The sequence below is a fragment of the Mytilus trossulus genome, chromosome 14 (assembly GCF_036588685.1).
Source record: "Mytilus trossulus isolate FHL-02 chromosome 14, PNRI_Mtr1.1.1.hap1, whole genome shotgun sequence".
Taxonomy (NCBI): Eukaryota; Metazoa; Mollusca; class Bivalvia; order Mytilida; family Mytilidae; genus Mytilus; species Mytilus trossulus.
The window spans coordinates 76126569-76147527 of NC_086386.1; the positions used below are offsets into that span (position 1 = coordinate 76126569).

Sequence of the window (20959 nt, forward strand, 5' to 3'; positions counted from 1 at the left end):
ATGAACATACACTTGATTGATTTTTTAAAATTTATTGTCAGCAATTACAGTTGCTTTTTCAAATGGAAACATTATTGTTTGTTTATAAATCAATCGAACAAATTACGTATCTCGTTCGTAATAAAAAGAAATAGAAGATTACCATTACCATATTAATTATAGGAATACTCAGTGGACAAGGTACGATAAGGCCTGTCTTGGCCCCCCATATTGTGTAATTTTTCAAATTTTGGTTTGTAAGCTTCTTATCACATTAATATATTTCCCTAGGTTTGCAATTTGTTTGGATAAACTTCAAAACCATTAATTTCAGAATATGGGTGAGGTGAGAGGGCTAAAAGGGCAACAATAACGCCAAAAGTATGAAAAATAACGAGTTTTGCCATTGTTTCTTAAAATTAAATAGTATGTGCCTACGTGACCCGGAGAAAATTATGGTGATTTAGACAGCAATAACAGTCCTCATGACAATGGAATAAAAACTATCCTTCGTCACGTTGATGCAAGCACTTAAAAAATAGAAAAATGGTTCTACAGAACACATGCAAAGTGAATAAAAATTACAATATTTGAATAATAACAGAAAGTTTACCCCCTCACCTCGCCCAGTTGTTAGAATTAGTGGTTTTGAAATTCAGCCAAACAAACTTCAAACCTTAGGGATAATTTAACATACTAAATAGATTTCCAAACAGAATTTGAAAAATGAGAAAATAGGGGGGGCCAAAAACGGGACTTGTCGTACATTGTAGTCCATGAAAGTTCTTCGTTCATAGAAGTGCAAACAATGTTTATAACCTTTTTAAACGGAACAAACGCTATCGGTTGTAAATATTCTTTGGTAGCTTTAATTTGTGCAATATTTTTTTTGTGGGGCAAATTCAAGAGAGCACAATAATATTCAAAATGAAAAAAAAACCATTGATAATAATTAACATAAAACTAAATACAAATACTTCACCAATAAGGACAGTAATAAATTATAAAATGAGATGTTCAAGTTACTACCTTAATAACCAATAGGAATGATTCAGATGATGTGATTTTATGTATTAAATACACAATTCATGCAATGTAGAGATAGGTACATAAATATAAAGATAATCCCTTTTTAGCGAAGGTACTGAAACACATAATTACTTAAATATTTAAAAAAAAAAGTTATCAGCTGTGTACTGAAATATATTCCAGAATTCATAATAATTGTAATATAATCGACATTATCTTCGAAAGTTTTACTGAAACACGTTAAATCTAGAAAAAGAAATATACTTCTAGGTAAATCGAAAGGGAGTCCCTAACTAATTTGCAAAGTCGAAATCTCAAACACATCACGCGAATGGATAACAATGGTGATATTTCTGACTTGGTACTTGTATTTTTCTTTTAAAAATACGTAGAAAATGGTGGAGTCATCATTATTTTGATATCCCCTGTGTTCATTACACAGATGATGGTTGATATATTAAAGACCCAGTCATAAATCTCGATACTGGGCACAAGAGACTGTTGGGAGACATGATTTGTTGTTAAGTAAGTCTGAAATATTAGAATATAACATTTAAAGGAGGTATGTGTGTCTTTCGCCATCTTCGATTGAAAAAACCAGAGAACTTAAGGTCCAGATTTTCAATCAAGTTAGCAAACTTGATACATAACTGCAGATAACTAATATGAATTTTCCTATTTTACAATTTTTCTAGATTGTATATGTTTTTTAATTAGTATTTTAAAGGGAGGTAACTCTGAATAGTGAATTTCTGAAGGAATATACAAGGAATTTTCCGATTTTGTACTCTAGCCGGAAATATACGTATGGAGATCCTATCTTTTCTTTTAATATTCTCAAATCAATTTAAAAAGCTATCTTTTTTATATTTACAATTCTATCATTTAGTTTTAGCTCCTGGTCACATAATAATGATTTTCTTGAATAATCCATACAAACTGTGTCATTTTTTCACAATCTGCAGATTGAGAAAATGCGCGGTGACCTATCATTATTTATTATATTTTTGATCATACATCAGGATATACTACGTTTTGGCCAACAATATCAATCACTTTTTATTTAGACCCCAATATACAACCTTAATACTTTTTGTCAGAGTTTGGAATGAGGCTACAAATATTGAGACACCAACAATCATATAATCAAAAGTATTCTATCATTCCCCTTTTAGAGAAGCTTCTGAATCAAGAATTACTATAAGTCTATTGTTCCAAGATTGGATTTAAATCATTTTAAAAGTCATCATCTGTGTACTGATATATATTCAAGAATTTATGATACACGTAATATACAATCGAAGTTATCTCTCTCAAAAGTTTAACTGAAGTTATTTTGTTATCTTTTGTGTACTCAGATGATGATTTATATATTCAAGATCTAGTCACACTTGTGAAAACTTGGAACAGGAGACCCTCAGATACTTGTTTTGGTTTAGTACGTTTATAACGTAGAAATGTAATTGAACTTAAAATGATTTACATACATCTCTCTGTCTTTCAAAACTGTCATAAAAACAGTACTTCTTATATCTGTATTATTACCCTGTTTAGGTTTTTGGAAATACGAGACTGTACAACGATCATACTTCCACCTTCTATAGAATTTACTGATCTGCCGTTAGTATGGCTATTCAATCTTCATAAGGTATTTCAACAAGGATTCAAACAAAAGTTCGAATATATTGGTAATGATCACTACGCCTTTTTGGTGGTAATTACGGACTTTTGGCAATGATACAACATATCCTAATGTTAAAATTCCTTTTTTAAATATCTGACTTATCTAATAGCTGTTATGATTATTTATTTCTATTCTCCCAAACATGAAATGGCCTTTTTTTAAACTAACATTTTGTATAGTAACAATCATTTTACCATCTGTATTTCATCTGCGATGATTTTTCAATCATTTATTTGACGTAACATGCAATTCAAATTATCCTTGCACAAACAAGGTCCTATTGACTTATATAACAAACGATGCAATTTCCTATTAAGCATATTTTAACAAATAATGCGATGCAGTTTTGTGCACATTACTGTTATACTCAGAAATTCACATAAACCTATCGATTCAATTACACAGATCATTTGTATACTTTGTGATAATATGCACCATAAAGACTTAACGATTCTTCGAAGCAAGGTTAAATACCACTTGTGTTCTCTGATAAGCTTCCTAAAATCTTTGCCATTTCTACCAGACACAGAGTCGAAGTTTGGCTTCATAGTAAGTATTTTGAACATTGGTAAGTACGGTTTTGTTAAAAAATAATTTCTACAAACAAATAAATAATTTCACAACGAGTATTTACAAAGGTATTGCTTTCATTATACCAAGTTGATTTCATTTGAATTCTTATTTCATAAATAACCATCTTTGATTTCGGCTGAATTTCAGAATTCTGAAAGATGAATAAAGGCAACAGTAGTATACCGCTGTTCAAAACTCATAAATCCATTAACAAAAACATATTTAATCACGATTTATCATATGTTATTTAATGTAACTTATTCCATTGCCGTAAAACTTTTTGAATCTTCCAGTATATAGACATAAGTGTTAATTGTCTGTTTTTTCTACCAGCTTAACGCTTAGTTAGAAGATACTTTTGGGGATGCACATTCAATATCCTATTTATTTAGGTATTTGTTTTTCAATTGTTTTATCCAGGTCTCGGTTGTATTTATACTTCAGTAGGACGATATAGTAGACCGCTTATATACAGGACTCAAATCTATGGTGGGTTCTAAATCTTTGGCTGATTCCAAATTTATGGCAAATGTGGCAGATTTTTACAAAAATGTTTTAACAAACCTACTTCATTGCAAGTTTTTAAATTTCCTAATCTGATTTTTGTTGTTTCCAAATCTTTGGCAAATATTTGGCAATGGAAAACAATGCATATTCGATCAATGACTCGTTTAAAAAAGTGAAAATGTACGACAACGTAAATGATAAATTGATATACCTTAATACAGGTCGGTTTCGAGATCGAAATGATGTGCCCGTAAAAATAAACATTTTCTTATTTGAGGATGGTACCTGTCTTTTTTTACTTTAGCAGATTGTCCATTTTTTGAAGTTGATGTTCCTTTAGCAACATCTTACCATGTTATTTTGCATCCAAAATCGCTATGTTCGTTTACAAGTTTACAAAATGTCAACACCTATATTTTGGTACTGCGCAGTGTCATGTGTTTATCATGACTGCATTTATACATTTTGTCATTGTGTTATTGTGCTTTTATTTCTGCAAGTGATGTTCATAATCGTTGTCAATATAATGGAGTTGAATGCTAGCTACAAAACAAACTTTATCCACAATTTCCTTCATCAGAAATGCATGAACCAAGTCAGGAATTTGACTCCATTTTTCCTCGATTCCGTTTAGTTTTTATAAAAGAACAGAATACAACTACTAAACGTTTATTTGAATAAGCCTTTCCTACTTAAATTATATGTCTTATACACGTTCTCCACGAGCTGGCTTTTAACCTATCTTATTTCTGGAAATGTATATGAGGTAAGATAATAGTTGTTATTGGCTTTGGGCAACTCTAAGATCTATACTTAGAGTCTCTTTTTGGTTTGAGGCAAATACAAATTTCCTGCCTCGTTTGGTCTGTGATTTTCTGCTTGTATCGATCTGATGAATTAAGTCACTATCAAAAGATCATTGGACATGTTGTAGTGTAATAATTATATATAAAAAAGAAGATGTGGTATGATTGCCAATGAGACAACTATCCACAAAAGACCAAATGACACAAACATTAACAATTATAGGTCACCGTACGGCCTTCAACAATGAACAAAGCCCATACCGCATATGGTCAGCTATAAAAGGCCCCGATAAGACAATGTAAAACAATTCAAGCGAGAAAACTAACGGCCTAATTTTTGTAAAACAATTAACGGAAAACAAACATGTAACACATAAACAAACGACAACCACTGGATTACAGACTCCTGACTTGGGACAGGCACATACATAATAATTTGCCTATCATGATTGCGACATCTGTAATGCAATGATTGTCGTGTATTCATAGCTGTCATATTTGTTTTTCGAACATGGTTATGTTGTTATATATATGTTTCAGCCCAGTAGTTTTTTACTATAGAATTGATTTACATTGTTTATGTCGGGGCCTTTTATAGCCGTCTAAACAATATTGTTTTTTTTTATTGTTGAAGGCTGTTGAGTTGTCTATGATTGCTTACATTATTTGAATATTTGATTGATAGTTGTCTCATTGGTTAGTATACTCCCTGTTTTATAGCCATTCTTATGTATTATTTTGCACGTTTTTCTCCTAGTTTCTTATATGCATAGTATGTATTCTAAAGTGTCCAAGGTATCAATAAATAGTTATCATAGGTACCTGTAGCCCCTTTTTCAAAAAAAAGTATAATTCCGTATTTTTTGGTACAAATGGCTACATTCTTATAATTTAATACGCCAGACGCGCGTTTCATAAATATTAGACTCAGCAATGATGCTCAGATCAAAAAAGTAACTCTAACTTTTAAAGATTTAATTTGTAAGCTAAGGTGGTTATGCATATTAGAATGATAAAAAGATTCAACGGAATCCAGAAATATAATCAGGGATGTTATGGCGTTGATTGACAATTTAGTATTGTAGTAAAGTCAAGAAAACAAACTAACTGCTTGCTAATGTTAATGTTTTGCAATAAAATACCTCAGGAACTAAACGATGGAATAATTTTATCTTATCTGATGAAAACTGACATACAAATTATTGATGCACTAATCTACTAAGTTATTATGTTCATTGCAGCTGCATGCTAATCATAAGTGATTATTTACATGATATGGGTCGCGTCCAAACTGCTTAAGTTAAACATGTTTAAAAACTGATGAAATTATTTGTTATGCATTTAATTCTCTAATAAGTCGAAAGTTTAAGGTGTTCACGAAATTGTAGCAATGCAAGTGTTATTTATTTTCAAAAAGATTGTATATCCTAATATAATATTGTCCATACGAATATGACTAACATAATAACATACAATAAAATAAAAATGGGATGACAGTATCTGCCATTTTTTTTTGTTTTATTAAAACGTCAGTTTAATCTTCGACCTTTTTACCTTCAAAATGAAAATTAAAATATTTTTCTAGATAAACGCATTCCGTTTTATCGACTGCTTTTGAGTTAAATATACACTTTCATTTAAGTGCGACACATATTCGCAATAAGGATTCTTTTGCAATATGGGCTAATTTATTGGGGGTGTTGGCATGACTTGTAGTCAGGTTTGAATTTGTACAGTATTCCAACTCCACTCGCTGCTATCGGCAATCTTAATTGATAATTAACTATGTTTTAGATCAATTTCTGTTGCCTCAACAACAATTTCACATTCAAAGTCTGGTTCACAGTTTGCATATTTCGAAATGTCACTATCAGTGTTTGAGAACACTGTGTAAACTATAAATTTTTAATGATATACATTTTCAACAAATCTTTTAGCGTGAGAAGTGACTGTAAGGACAATTGAATTGATACAAACACTCGTTGGCGGATTTAATCTGATGTCACCTTTTTTTTTTATGAAAACTATAACAGTGAGATAGCGCACAATTGTTTTTTTAAATTGGAAATTCATGACACACACGAAAAAAGTCAGAAACGTAGTGTGTGAGTTAGGATGATCACAGCTATCTGTACAGAGCCATAAGTCAACAACATAAAACTTTTCAATCTTTTATGTGTATATAAAAATCGTTATCAAAATAAATAACGATATATCTAGACGTGTTGACTATGAAGAATGTTTATGAAAAGACAAAAATGACAGAAAACTAATTGATTGTTCTGTTTAAGATTGAAATAGTGTATATCTATTTTAAATCTGAATATTAGAAGAATCATATTTAAGTGCTTTTAAAAGTTGAGTCATATATTTTCCATTCTCTGAAAACCGACCGATTATCACTTTCTCGTCCCATATAAAGACAAGGAATGTAGATATATCTTAAACATTTCCAAAACAAATGCTTTTCTTTTATGTTTTCTATTTAAAAGTATGTACAAACGTTTAAAATAGTTCAAATGAGTGACCAAAATTCATATTAAAATATAAAAAAGGTAACTACCAATAAAAGCAATCCCAAACGTTCGTCGAATTCAATTATCGTAAATATCACATATGTAATATACATGGTTTGAAACAATAAAGTACAATATATGATTGTTGTAATCAAGTGGTTTAAACTTTTGTTGAATTGTATGTACATGTGATATATGCTTACAAAGAAATACGTCATACGGTATATCGTTATTTTATTACAGACTATTGTTTGCATATGAAAAGGTATCAATTGAATATTTTACAAGATATATAAAACATTTAAACGTTTATTTTACAGGTTGGGAAGTCTATCAATTTCTAAACTACTCCTTTTCCAAGAAATCAGTTAATTCTCAAAAAGTGTACTCTGGTTATATAGACTTTACTTAATTCCAAGAATTCTCCTCTTGATGCATATATAAAAACACACCTTTCAATTACCCTAATCAGCATTTGAACACGGATAGGAGCAGTACTGTTTTGATCCATTTATAATTTATCCTTTTGTAGTAAACATAGCATTACGAAACCATGGCTGAAACTATCAGCATAGTATTACCTCCAACAAACGAGACATCAGCCATCAATTGCAACTTATTTGAGAATACAGGAGAGTTGTTCTGCAAAGAATGTCCGTCTGCGTTAGGCAAACCATGGCAAGATGAATCCAATAAATTGTTGTCTCTGTAAGTATTCTTGTCTTTTTCTAGCAAATATAATTGATTCGAGATTATTTGGTTCATCTAGACCTTTATTGGTTAATGTAGTGGCAACTTTAATCATTTCTAAGTTTTGAAAATCACAATTGACAAGTATATCCCGTTTGTCGACCCTACATATCCCGAATGAATTTATCAAATGCATTTGTTAAAAGTTAAGGAAAGGTATTATTTTGACTATTTCATTAATTGTGACTGTTTATTTAACGCATCATGTAAATATAACGGAATTTGAAGAGACTGTTATTAAAGAGAGAGGGCGAGCGCTATATAACCAGGTTTAATCCACCATTTTCTACATTTGAAAATGCCTGTACCAAGTCAGGAATATGACAGTTCTTGTCTATTCGTTTTTGATGCGTTTTGTTATTTGATTTTGCTATGTGATTATGGACTTTCCGTTTTGATTTTCCTCTGAGTTCAGTATTTTGTGATTTTACTTTTTACATATAACAAACCGAGAGATAATGTATACACAGTGACGACCATATGTGTTTTACGAGATAGGAGTCATTTCTATAAATGCATTGGAATGTTTATGTAAAAATTTTGTATTCGAAATAAATAAAAGAAGTTGGTAAGACAATCTAAAACCCCGTTAGGTACCAGATAACTTGAAACTTTAAAATTCATAAAATAAGGGGCAGGAAAATTGATTTTCTCGGTAAAGCATGGATTAATCAGTTAATAAATCATCATCAATAAACTTAAATGACTAGACAAATTTCTCATTGTTAATCATAAGATAAAATTGATTTTTTTGTCTCTAGCTACAATGAGTTCGACGTTTCCTTTGAAGTTGATGTAATATATTATTGATATTGAAACCATGTTTTAATTACAAAGGATGTAATTTTATTTGGCTTAACATATTCAAAAGAATTGTTAGCACATTTGAAATGCAATAATAGTATATATATCTAAGAATTCTTAGTGAATACATTATTTGTGTAGATTAACCAACCAAGAAGAGCTGAATGAGAAGGAAAGAGAAAGACAGAAGTTAACTGGGGAAAATTATGCTCTCAAACAGCGCATAAGCGATCTGGAAACTAGGTATATATTTACTTCAAACAAGTTATATTGTGAAATAATAAATTAAAACTTATCCGAAGGAAAATCACATTTTGACAATAAGAAAATTATCAACATTTTCAATACATTTCTCTTAAAGTTTTGAAAAGCCCACTAAATATATTTATAGTAGAAATGATAGTATTTAAATCTATGTGTACTTAGTTAATATATTATTTGTGTAGACTCAACAACCAAGAAGAGCTGAATGAGAAGGAAAGAGAAAGACAGAAGTTAACTGAGGAAAATGATGCTCTCAAACTGCGCATAAGAGAATTGGAAAATAGGTATGTATTTACTCTTATATATCATCACGAACACGTATTGGAAGGAAAACATATTTCATCATGAAGAAAATAAGATATAATAAGTAGTTCTTTTAAGGCCTTTGAAACAAGACAAAAGTAGAACTGAAGGTAACCCAGTGCTATGGATCAGAAAACAGTTCATATTATATAATACTCTTCTGTTGAAATATATGATAAAGCGTATAATACATGGCACAATCCGTATCACATGCCGTATCACCCTCGACCAATATCATACCTCGGGCCTACAGGCCCTTGGGCTGATATTGATGTCTCGGAATGATACGACATATGATACGGATTTTGCCATGTATTATTCTCTATTTATCACATATAAGCAAATTACTATATTTACTACTAAACATATGATAAATGTCATTATTTATGTTATACAAATGATAAACACACATACACATAAACATGAATATACTATAGAAGTCGTACACAGGAGCTATATATTCTATCCGATTTGAAGTATTTGTTCACCTGCCTTGGCCTGATTTGTAAATTAATTTCGTGGGATACACATACTGTTAACGCACTATTTTTTTTAACTCGTTAAGGATTCAACAATTTCATTTGTTTCTTTATATTGCTTTGTATCTTCTAGCGGATTAATGAATTAATAAGAATTGGAGATAGGTTAACTATTGCTTGCTTTATCATCGACGATCTATTCGTCACACTCCTCTGTTTCTGTTTCCTTAAACATAACACTACGGAAAAGTGGCTTATCATTCCCTCCTGAAAAAACGTCAAATAGAACCACATGCTTTATAAAAGATAAGTTATATGTTAAAACTACTCTAATCAATAACGTAAGTAAGATCTTAAAATGTAAACAGTTTAATCGAAATTTTCTTATCAGGCTATCAAATAATACTGAGAGTTATTGACAGAAAGTTCGAACACAAACTTAGACCTTTTTTATGATTTAAAGATTTTATTCAATGTTTACTTCAATTTACCTTTCCTACTTGACTGTTTAGAATGAAATTAAAAACCTCGTTTAATTGTCGTAAAGTACAAAAGAAACAAAATGACGGTTCAACCTACCTTATACATGTAAACAAAATGTCTACGCAATACTTTCAAGGGAAGACGAAAATATACAACGTCGAATTTCTGTTTGAAAAAGATGTGTTGCATTCAAGTTTAAAGCACATAATAAATGAAAATTAACGTTATTTGTTGTAATAAATGGTTCATTTCAAAAACAAAATGAGATAGTAATGTTGAGAGATTAACATAAATTATAAATATGCGTAGAAAAAGAAGCTTTAAATGCGAAATTCACATATTGTCAATTGTCCCTTATTTGCTGCAGTATATTTACCACCGACCCATCGAAATAATCAGAAAAAAATATCTGGAATGAACGCGCGTGGCAAACAGGTAATTTGTTCTTAGTTGGGCTCGAAACTTGTTTTCTATGAACATATTGAAATTAAAAACAAATCAATAGAGATTTGTAAAAAAACAACGCCTATATGCAAGTAACACATTGAAATAGTTCTCTTGATCATGTTTTCTTTGAAAGATGTGACGATTCTCTAACGAACTTACCTTATTTTCAATGATATTGATAGAAATTGATGACAACGTGAGGATGCAAATTTTTTTGGATCAGTTTCCTAAAAATAAACCAAAAAATATTGCTGATAAATCCGTATTCAGTTTACATATTTCTTTAATGGAGATGATTCTTACACGTGGTTAGCATGTTGTTCATACATTAAAAGAAAGAAAAAAAAACGACGACCTTTAAAATTAAACAGAGAAGACATCATGAAAAGCCATTTCGTTTTGCACAAGATTTGGTGGAAGAATCTGTTTCTCTAATGATTTTTAGACGGTATGCAGACAATCTAAATCCTTATTTTTGAACAGCCCACAAAAGATGTGTTTTTTCTATGCGACGTCATCAGGCATGGTCGCCTTTTTTCATGACGTCACAATGGGAATTTCAGAGGAAAGCAAGAACATTTTGACGTTATAATCGAGTTTTGACCAATGAACAACTGAGATCAAACGAAACACACGTTGATTAAATAGAAATAATCAACAGGTCAGGAAAGGAATAAATCGAGTAAGAATTAGAGAAAACGATTTATCTTACACTCTGCTGTCTCCAGAGTTGATTTCTAATGATTATTAAATTTAGATGGATCATTGTCAAAAGTATGGACGAAGTGTGGATATATTGTAACAAATCTATTGATAATAATGTACATTTTGTAATTTGAATAAAGGTTTAAGTAAAATATCAATCCAATATGAAATTTGCGTGAAATCGACGAGTCTGGGTTTGACGGTCTTCTTTTTCCCCTTTAAATGCAAAAAAAACAACATGAAATAATTCTTTTACATGAATCATATCAGTATCGAAACACATCTACGTCATAGAACAACATTGAATACTTGACCCTAGACGATCATTAATAATTAATTATTGCGGATTAACTGAAAAACTACAAGCATTGTTTTACAGTTTGAGACTAAACAGTTCGACTTGTAAAATGGGGCAAACTAGTTACTTTGATTTTTCCTTTGTAATCGTAGTTTTTATGTGGTACTTATAAAATCATAATTGATACTGATTTAAACTATTTTATAATAAAGAAAAAAACTTATAACTGACATCGAATAAGGTCCATTTGAAACATTATGTCGATTACTGCATTGTATTTCTAGTTTAACGAATCAAGAAGAGGCACTAGAGAAACAGAGAAGAATAGAAACATTAACCGAAGAATATAATGCTCTCCAACAACACTTAAGCGAATTGAACACTATGTAAATATGTTAATAATTCCAACAGGCTTGATTACCCTATTATAAATCAACCCTTATCATAAATTGACGAATCTAAGCATTTCCGCATTTTTTGTCCTTATTCGGAGATTATGTAGATTGAAACAACAAAGACAAGCAATATGCGGATACTTAACTTGTTTTATTATTTTATTATAAGAAACCAAGAGACGATTTTTACTTTTTTATTCATTTGCATTCCATCTTAGATAGATAATTAATGTACTTAAAAGGCTTACCAATCCAAATAAAAGAGCAAATATGTTCTATAAATTTTGTAACTGAAACTGCCACAAATTTGTTCATGTAATTAGGAATAGAACATTCTGAATAAAAAAAAGATGGAATACTCTTTCGCAGTGTTCAAATCTTGTAATTGTTGGCTGTCAGAAGTCTAACATTATGTCTCTTATTAAATCAACATGATAAACATTCATAATTTTTAAACAAAGACAAAAAATTACATAAGAAGATCAAAACAAAAATCAATATAGTCATAAAGTGATGAAATTATATTCAGTAACAGAACGAAGGATAATGCACATGAATCAGAACTAAGAATACAAAAAGAAGACCTGGAACAGAAAATACGAGGGCTTGAAGAACAAGTAGAGGAGTTCGAAAACAGGTACAAATATAATTTGTTTATTTTGCATAGATTTTTGCAATCAATGTTTTAAAATATATCAATTAAAATACAAATCTCGTTATAACATAATTGAGGGGAAACACACATGGAATTAAGTGAACAATTCATTTGATAAAATGGAGCTTGATTGTTTTCTTCAGATTTATCAAATGCATCATTTGCATCTCATAACGAATTACATATAATGTTCCGATGGCTTAAGGATTCATACTTGAGTATTTCACATATTAGTACAAAAACACACGAAGACGAGTGAACTATTCAAGTTATAAAGTCTATAAAGAAAAAAAAAGTATTATATTTTTTTCTGACTTGCTGAATGAATCTCATAATGTATTCACCTTTTATGTTATAATGTCTATCAATAATGTGCATTTCCTACTTGCCAAAAAATAAAACCATGCTTACTGTTTTACAATCCCTTCTGAATCTAAAATTGAGGAAAAGAAACACTATTTAATAATTTCGTTCTGACAAACGTAATAAAGATTACCTTCATTTACGAAGAATAAGTTCAAATGTAGATACTATTGCGGTCGATTGTGTTTAGTGAGACTGACCTCAAATGAAAACAACACATTAAAGATGATCAACACTGTTTAATCGATATTATATCTTATATATTTTTTGTCAGGCTTTCAGGCACAACAGAAAAACACCAACAAGTAGTGCGTAGACTGACCCAAGAACTTGACAACACTCAGTAATTATTACTTTGCTTAACTGACCCAGTTTTATATTATAGATCTGTAATTGTGTAAACTTCCCACTCACATACACCATTTTAATATCCACAATATACAAAATACCCCATACGTCATTAAAATATACATCATATATCGATCCGCTGTCATCTTATATTTGATTTTATTATATGATTAAAAAACCCACAATGTCAAGTGTTTATATATCGGTCGTCATCTGTGACAGTTATTTTATAGAATTAACGATCAATCAATTTATGATCACGTCCCTCATATTTAAACTTATCATATAACTGGAAACCTTTGGTTCAATTGTTTTCCTTGGAACTAGGTCAAGTCTGTTCTTATACATGATTTCTGTGATATCAACTGAGAGATATCAGTGTGATATAGGCGAAGTATTTCATCATTTGTTTTGATGATCGTAAAAGAACAACGAACAAAAATCATTTCTACAAAAAAAATATTACATAGTCTTATTAAATGTCAATTTGCTTATTGTTTGATACTCAAAAGCAATCAGTTTTAGAAAACTGTGTTTAATTGTTTTAAAAATATATTAAAAAGTCAGTCCTACCATGTAAATGTAAACGCAGCATACTACATTATCTGTAGTTAGTTTAACCTTTTTCTAACAACCTTTCAAGTTACCAAACACGAACGCAATCATGATGTTGTACTTTATTTTTAAATATATCGTAGTGCATTTGTTTACCTGAGCTATTGTATTTGTATTTATAGGGTATGTTACGCTGTAAATTTAACCTAGTATTTAGAGTATCTTACTATCTACTACAAGCCGTCCATATATATGCTTTCAAGTACGATTTCAATGTTTAGAAAAGATAACGCTAAGTGATTGTTCAGTCCTTAAATTTTTATTTTTCAGAGTTGTGTCTTGTAAGAAACGTGATTTTAAACTGGACTTGCAAAATCATCGGTATTTAGATAAATGTTATGGTAACACATTAAGTGACATGAACAAAAAATAATGTATTGGACCACGAGATGAGGATTCATTCAAACTCATAAGTCAATGACAAACGTACAGAACATGGTAAAAATATAAGAAAAAGCAAACACCAGTCTACAAACGCAACACAGATGACTAAATATACATTTCAGAAAAAAACCAAAACTGTTGTTCCATTTTTTGTTATTTTTAAAGCAGTGACCTTCATCACTTTTGTTTTGTTAAGAATATGAACTTACGATACACGCAAAGTAGCACACTAGTTATAGAGATCAGAAATGTATTGCGGCCGTAAATCAATTCAAATTTAAAAATTTAAAAAAAAAAAGAAAAAAAGTTTTGAAAATACCCCAAGAGTTTGACTAGCTTAATATTAATACAACACATTAGATAATAATCAGACGTAAATAGGCAACTTAAATAGTGACTAAAAACACAAATCGAGTCTTAATAAACATTCCCCATTTCCATTCTCAATTTTATGAGATATTTCATGTTGAGTGGTTGTGAAGATTGCTCAGCAAAATACATTTAACTTTCATGTTTAATCGATTTCTTTATCTTGGTTAAGTTATGTTGTATACATTCCTCGCAGATAAGATGGATAAATATATTAGATAATGCAGTTTTAAAAGGTTCTCTAAAAGTATCTTGCCCCAAATTAAAAAAAAATATATGATACAAAACAAATAAATAAATATATCGAAAAAACAAGCATTTCTTATTGAACAAAAAGTTAATCAAGTTAATTAAAGATAACGATGATTTTAAGGTAAGATGTATCAAGGATTGGCAAATAAGGGGGGAAATAACTTGTTCCATAATAACTTATCTTTCTTAAAATATTTTGCCGTAGTAAGCTAAACTCTTTATTTACTACAACAAAATACACATGCGCTACTCATATTTATAGTTGCTCTGTATAACTATAAAAAATCAAAAAAGAATTTAACATTTTAAGCATAATCTATTCTAGCATTTCAATAGTTGAACAATCACTAGAGAGCAAAATAAAAGAGATTGTCGATAATGAGCAAAAAATGAAAAAAGTCGACATTATGAAAGAAACGTTAGAAACGAAGACAGAAAATTATGAGAACACAATACTGACAGCCAACAAGAAGATAGAAACATATAAAAAAGAGATCGAAAAATATCAGAAGTAAGTTATGACATACTATGTATTGACGCATATTCGAATTAATATTGACGAGGACAAATGCTTATTTCAACAACAAAACCTTTTACGTGTCTCACCAAAAGTAATTGACTTCCATCGATACAACTTTCTTTGTTTTTTCTTTGATATTTAATTTCGATGTTTTACTGTTCAATATATACAAATGAAATTGTACTTTTGGGCATTTTAATCTATGCTTTGCCTGTACTCACTAAATCCACGTAATCATAAAAAAGAAAATGTGGTAAGAGACCAAAATGACACAGAAATTAACAACTATAGGTCACCGTATGGCCTTCAACAACGAGCAAAGCCTATACCGCAAAAGTTGATTTCCCTCAAATACTAATAGTTTTTTAATTAGAAAAATAGAAATTAAAAAATAGCATACTCTTGAGTAATTTGTAAATCATCCGGATCATAGGCTTTCGTTATTAGCAATCTGTGTATTTTTAAGTTATAGAAACATAAAAAAAAAGAAAAATAAGAAGATGTGGTATTGCCAACACAACTTTCCAGAAGAGACCAAAATGACACAGACATTTACAGCTATAGGTCACCGTACGGTCTCCAACAATGAGCAAACCCATACCGGATAGTCAGCTATAAAAGGCCCCTAATAACAATGTAAAACAATTCAAACGAGAAAACTAACGGCCTAATCATGTAATTCATTAATCAAAAAAGAACCGAAAAACAAATATGTAACGCATAAACAAACGACAACTACTGAATTACATGCTCCCGATCTAGGACAGGCACCCACATAGAGAATGTGGCGGTGTAAAACATGTAAGCGAATCCAAACCTCCCATAAACTGGGACCATGGTGTAACTTTACAGTACAGTTGAAAAAGGCTTAAGTCGTCAGATGGATAAAAATACAAATAGTTACAAATAGATGGACGTGGACGGCACTAAAGCATATTTACGCAAGTTAACAATCTATCAAGAAAAAAAAGATTGGTCCTATCATTAAGATTTAAATTAAACGAAGGCAGTGAATAAATACAACCAATGTCATGATTTGCATATTTCGTTGTCTCTTGAACTGCACGACGATGAATAACAATTGACTTGAGTAGACTGTTAAGCAGATTAAAGTTATTGCATACGTCCAAAGTTATTACGCTGGCTTAAACATTTCTTGGTAAACTATGAATGTATTGCACATTTGATTACATAAATTCATGAACAGATCTTATAATGAGCTGTGATTGTAAAATAGCTACACATATTGTATCTTAATTCCATTTCAAAATGTATATTTTGATTTCAGGCCCATTGAATGCAGCTATTTATGCACGTCTTGTTCCAGGTAAGCTATACACACTACAATCATATAAGCATCATAGCAATGTGATGTTTTGTTATTCTAACACCCGCAACTAAATCAAATAGAGCAAAGGGTACGATCTGGCTAAGTGGTGATTATGTAAATGAATGGTTGCCTTAAAAACTATCATGAATATCGAAACAAGTGTTTATCTAATTCTAAACACTACTGTTCATTGATGACAAATACTACGTCGCAAAGTAGAAGTATCTAAAAATTGTTCTTGAGTTCGAAATGTATAAAACGGCTTTGTATAATTTCTAAAAACAAACACTGAGCAAAAATGATATGTTACGGAAATAGATACGTTTTCGTATTTAAATTAAAATCATTGATGCGTTGTTACTATGTGCAACAAATTTTCATGAAAATATTTATTTTGCTTGATTTTTTCAGCTATATTGAAAAAAGAAGGTGAGTGTAATGAATATTTCTGTAATAAAGCCAGCATACAGTTATTTGATTTAAATCCGCTGTTTAATCGTTTGCAAATCATATTTAGTTTTCTTTTTAGACAGATCACTGTCTAGTGTAATGCATATGTCAATATCTAGTATACTTTATATCGGAGACATACATATATATATATATATATATATATGTTTCATAAAACCTATTTTAAATTTTTCTGAATTGACATGATGAAATAAAACTGTTTCGACTAGATGTATAAAAGGACATGTGGTATGATTGCCAATGAGACAACTCTCCAAAATGTAAGACCAAAATGACACAAAAATTTAGAACTATAGGTCACCGTACGGCCTACAACAATCAACAAAGCCCATACCGCATAGGCAGTTATAAAATGCCCCGAAATTATTTTTTTAGTTTGCATCCAGCTGACGTTGAAGAAAGTACTTATTAAAGATATTGAGATAAAATAAAGTTGATAAATACATTTTTCATTGTCAATATGTAAGTTAATGAACAAAATGATTCGTAAAAAAATGTTAACAAAACTTTCTTTTGCAATTTTAGCTTTCCACAAGGGCAAGCACCTCTTCCGTAAGTGTCAAATATAAGCGTTAAAGATGACTTTTTTCTCTCTCTGAAATTATAATATAAACGGAAATGCAGTTACTGTCTGTAATCACCACAGTTGTGATACTTATCGTTTCAAACAAGAGGAAAAAAAGTGTCAGCACCAGATTAATGTGAATTGTTTCGTGTCAGCATGAAACGTTTTGTCAATTTTTAATTTGAACTTTTATCGAAATTAACTCTTTTGTGTCAAACTGTTCCCATAAGGTAAACAAAAAATCAATTGATGTATAAAAAAAATAGTTACCGTGTTTTATTCCACATGTAGTTGAGTGATTGAACTCGATAAATTAAAGAAGATTCAATAATTCATTGTAACTTACATTAAGCAATTTTGTATGTAGAATCAAGATAACAGATACAACTATACGACACGTTTTATTTCAGAATTTCATTGAAATAAGTGCAACATATTTATATTTTTTTTCAGGGAAGTCGTCGAGTAAGTTTGATTTTACGTAGTGTACCAACTGAACTATTGTATTTATAGATTTATAAAACGTACAAATTCAGAAATGTTCAATTTAGTATTCAATTGAAATGATCGTTAATCATTAACCGTGTAAAATACATTTGGCGGGTCCTGAAAGTCTTTAAAAATATCACGTTGTAAATATACAAGAAGATGTCATTTTCTTTTGATGATGTTATAGTAAGGTATTTAGTAAGATATAAAATCTCAGTAAAAATAAAACGTTGTATACTCAAACTCAACCGACCAGCCGTTTGTGATCAAAAGTTTCACCAGTATGGTTTCAAATCAAGTTCTTTTTTGTAAACAGTTAATTTATTTAAATGACCATATCGATGATAATGCATGTCAACACAGAAGTGCTGACTTCTGGTCTGGTGATGCTCGTGTGAACCTGTAAATCATACCATATCTTCTTATCTATAAAGGCATTACTTGTCTTTATCAGATAGCGGTTGAAATATGACGGTAATGCAATTCATATGGTAATTTACATTATCATCTCTTTTCGAAATTCATTTGATGATGTGACATTAACTGGCTGTTTCATTGGCATAAAAAAAAAGTAAAATCACAAAAATTGCATATTGCCCTTTCCAAAAACTCATGTACTTAATCATGAAATGTAAAGTAAAATAATTTAGTTAGTTTTCATGAAATAATCATCATATAGCTTTTTATTCTCCTTAATCGTGAGTATTTGAAGATATATTTAAATTATATACAATGCAAATTATCATCAGCGCTTAACTAGAGTGATTAAGAATGTATACAAGACTTATGTTTAAAGAAGAAATAATCCGTATTTGGTTGTAATTTAAATCAAATACAGGATTCCAGAGTCAGTTTGTAGAAAGTCCTATACCAATTTCTTCTATTTCAATGTATAAATATTAGTTTTTCATTGTATTTGTTTTGTTGAATTTAACATTATTTCTTCTTATTAGTAATTGCCGGTGTGGGTAAGTAGATAAAAAGAGTTAACATTTCAACACTTCACAATTGTAAAAAGTGCATTACCACATCACTTCACGAATAAGTATTATTAGCATATTTGTGTTCAACATGACATTAAACATTTTGAAATAGCCAAAAGAAGGTTATACTAACTGATTTTTAACATTTAAAGAAAATGACTTGAATTAACACCTGATTGACTGAACCGAGCGTTGAATTAACTATAATTGAGATTATTAACTTGTTGAGGTTATTGGAATGTTATTTAGAAAATAAATAGTGCAAGCTATCGCTATCACTGGGGCAAAAAAAAATCACGAATATTCTGTCTTCCCATGTTAAAACTACAATAAAATATAGCTTGTTTCAAATATCTCGATTCTGATAAGAACAATTAAGGTAAATTCTATGTCCGATGTGTTTTAGTGTAGAGCGCATCTGTAGGAACCTCTCTTTTTTGTTTGTAAACAAGCAAATAAGTGGAAATGTGATTGTGTAGAGGGAGGAGTTTTGAATAGCCAGCGTGAACGGTAGTCTTATGTCGGTCAAATATGTCAATTTTGAGTTGCAGCACATTACAGTCATTAATTAGAAATAACATGTACATCATTTAAGAGTTTGGGAGTGTTTTAAATTAATGAATTTTAAAATTGCGTTCCAATTTAATAAAATTAATTATTCTGCAGAATTCAATATACGCAATTACAATTTATTTTAATTGTATTTAGAGCATGTTTTTTTTCACAAAGCGAACGAAACACGTCGTATTAGAATTAGATATATTAGATATATACACTTACAACTATCAACAATTGATTTTGTGAGCAGCTACTATGAATACGAATGGACTTTTCTTAATAAATTATCTTGAAAATGATACATTTTACCGTAAACGATTTCAAATATGATACACGTTTTTTTTAATTACATGTAGAGGCATATAATTTATAACATTTTGTTATAGGTTTACTGTAAACAAGTTAAGTTGTTAATTCTTGGTTATATTCAAAGATTTTGAATAATGATTTGAATTGATTATATGTTATTATTGGTCTAGTGACCGAATATAACACTAAAACTATTTTTACATTTTCGGATCGTTGATGACTCTTTTTAGTATGAATAAAGATGAATAACTTAAAGTTTAAAGTTTAAATTTATATCAAAGTAAAAGCATACAGTTTGGAGAAATATTATTTGTAATTGTTTATTTTATAGATTTAACAAATCATTCAGATACATTGGTGTAGAATCATAGAAGATGAAGATAACTTTAAGCAACGTTAACTGGAAAAATTCTGAAAGTATAGGATATTACATCCTAGTATGTTGATTGTTAATCCGCACTTGAACCTTGATCAACTGTTACATTTCATTCATTGCAATATTCGCTGTAGAATTTAAATAATATAATTATCCCAGTTAAGAAAACAACTCCATTTTTCATCGAACACCTTAAATGTCATATTATACAATATAATTATCCCAGTTAAGAAAATAACTCCATTTTTCATCGAACACCTAAAATGTCATATTATACTTTATAGTTATATATCCGGATCATAAATATATTTACTATGAAAGGAGATTGAAAGTAGATGCTGGAAGATGTG

At 30.0% G+C, this 20959-nt stretch overlaps 1 protein-coding gene across 1 annotated transcript; it reads left to right on the forward strand.

Annotated features, from left to right (window-relative positions):
- Window positions 1-7596: 7596 nt before the first annotated feature.
- On the forward strand, window positions 7597-20604 carry LOC134698073 (forkhead-associated domain-containing protein 1-like). Its single transcript, XM_063560364.1, has 13 exons — window positions 7597-7802; window positions 8790-8891; window positions 9095-9196; window positions 11912-12013; window positions 12552-12659; window positions 13315-13383; window positions 14274-14324; window positions 15334-15519; window positions 16817-16855; window positions 17270-17287; window positions 17855-17881; window positions 18348-18359; window positions 20565-20604. Exons 1-13 carry the CDS (start codon window positions 7648-7650, stop codon window positions 20602-20604), a joined length of 1011 nt encoding a protein of 336 aa, XP_063416434.1. The 5' UTR covers window positions 7597-7647.
- Window positions 20605-20959: the final 355 nt, after the last annotated feature.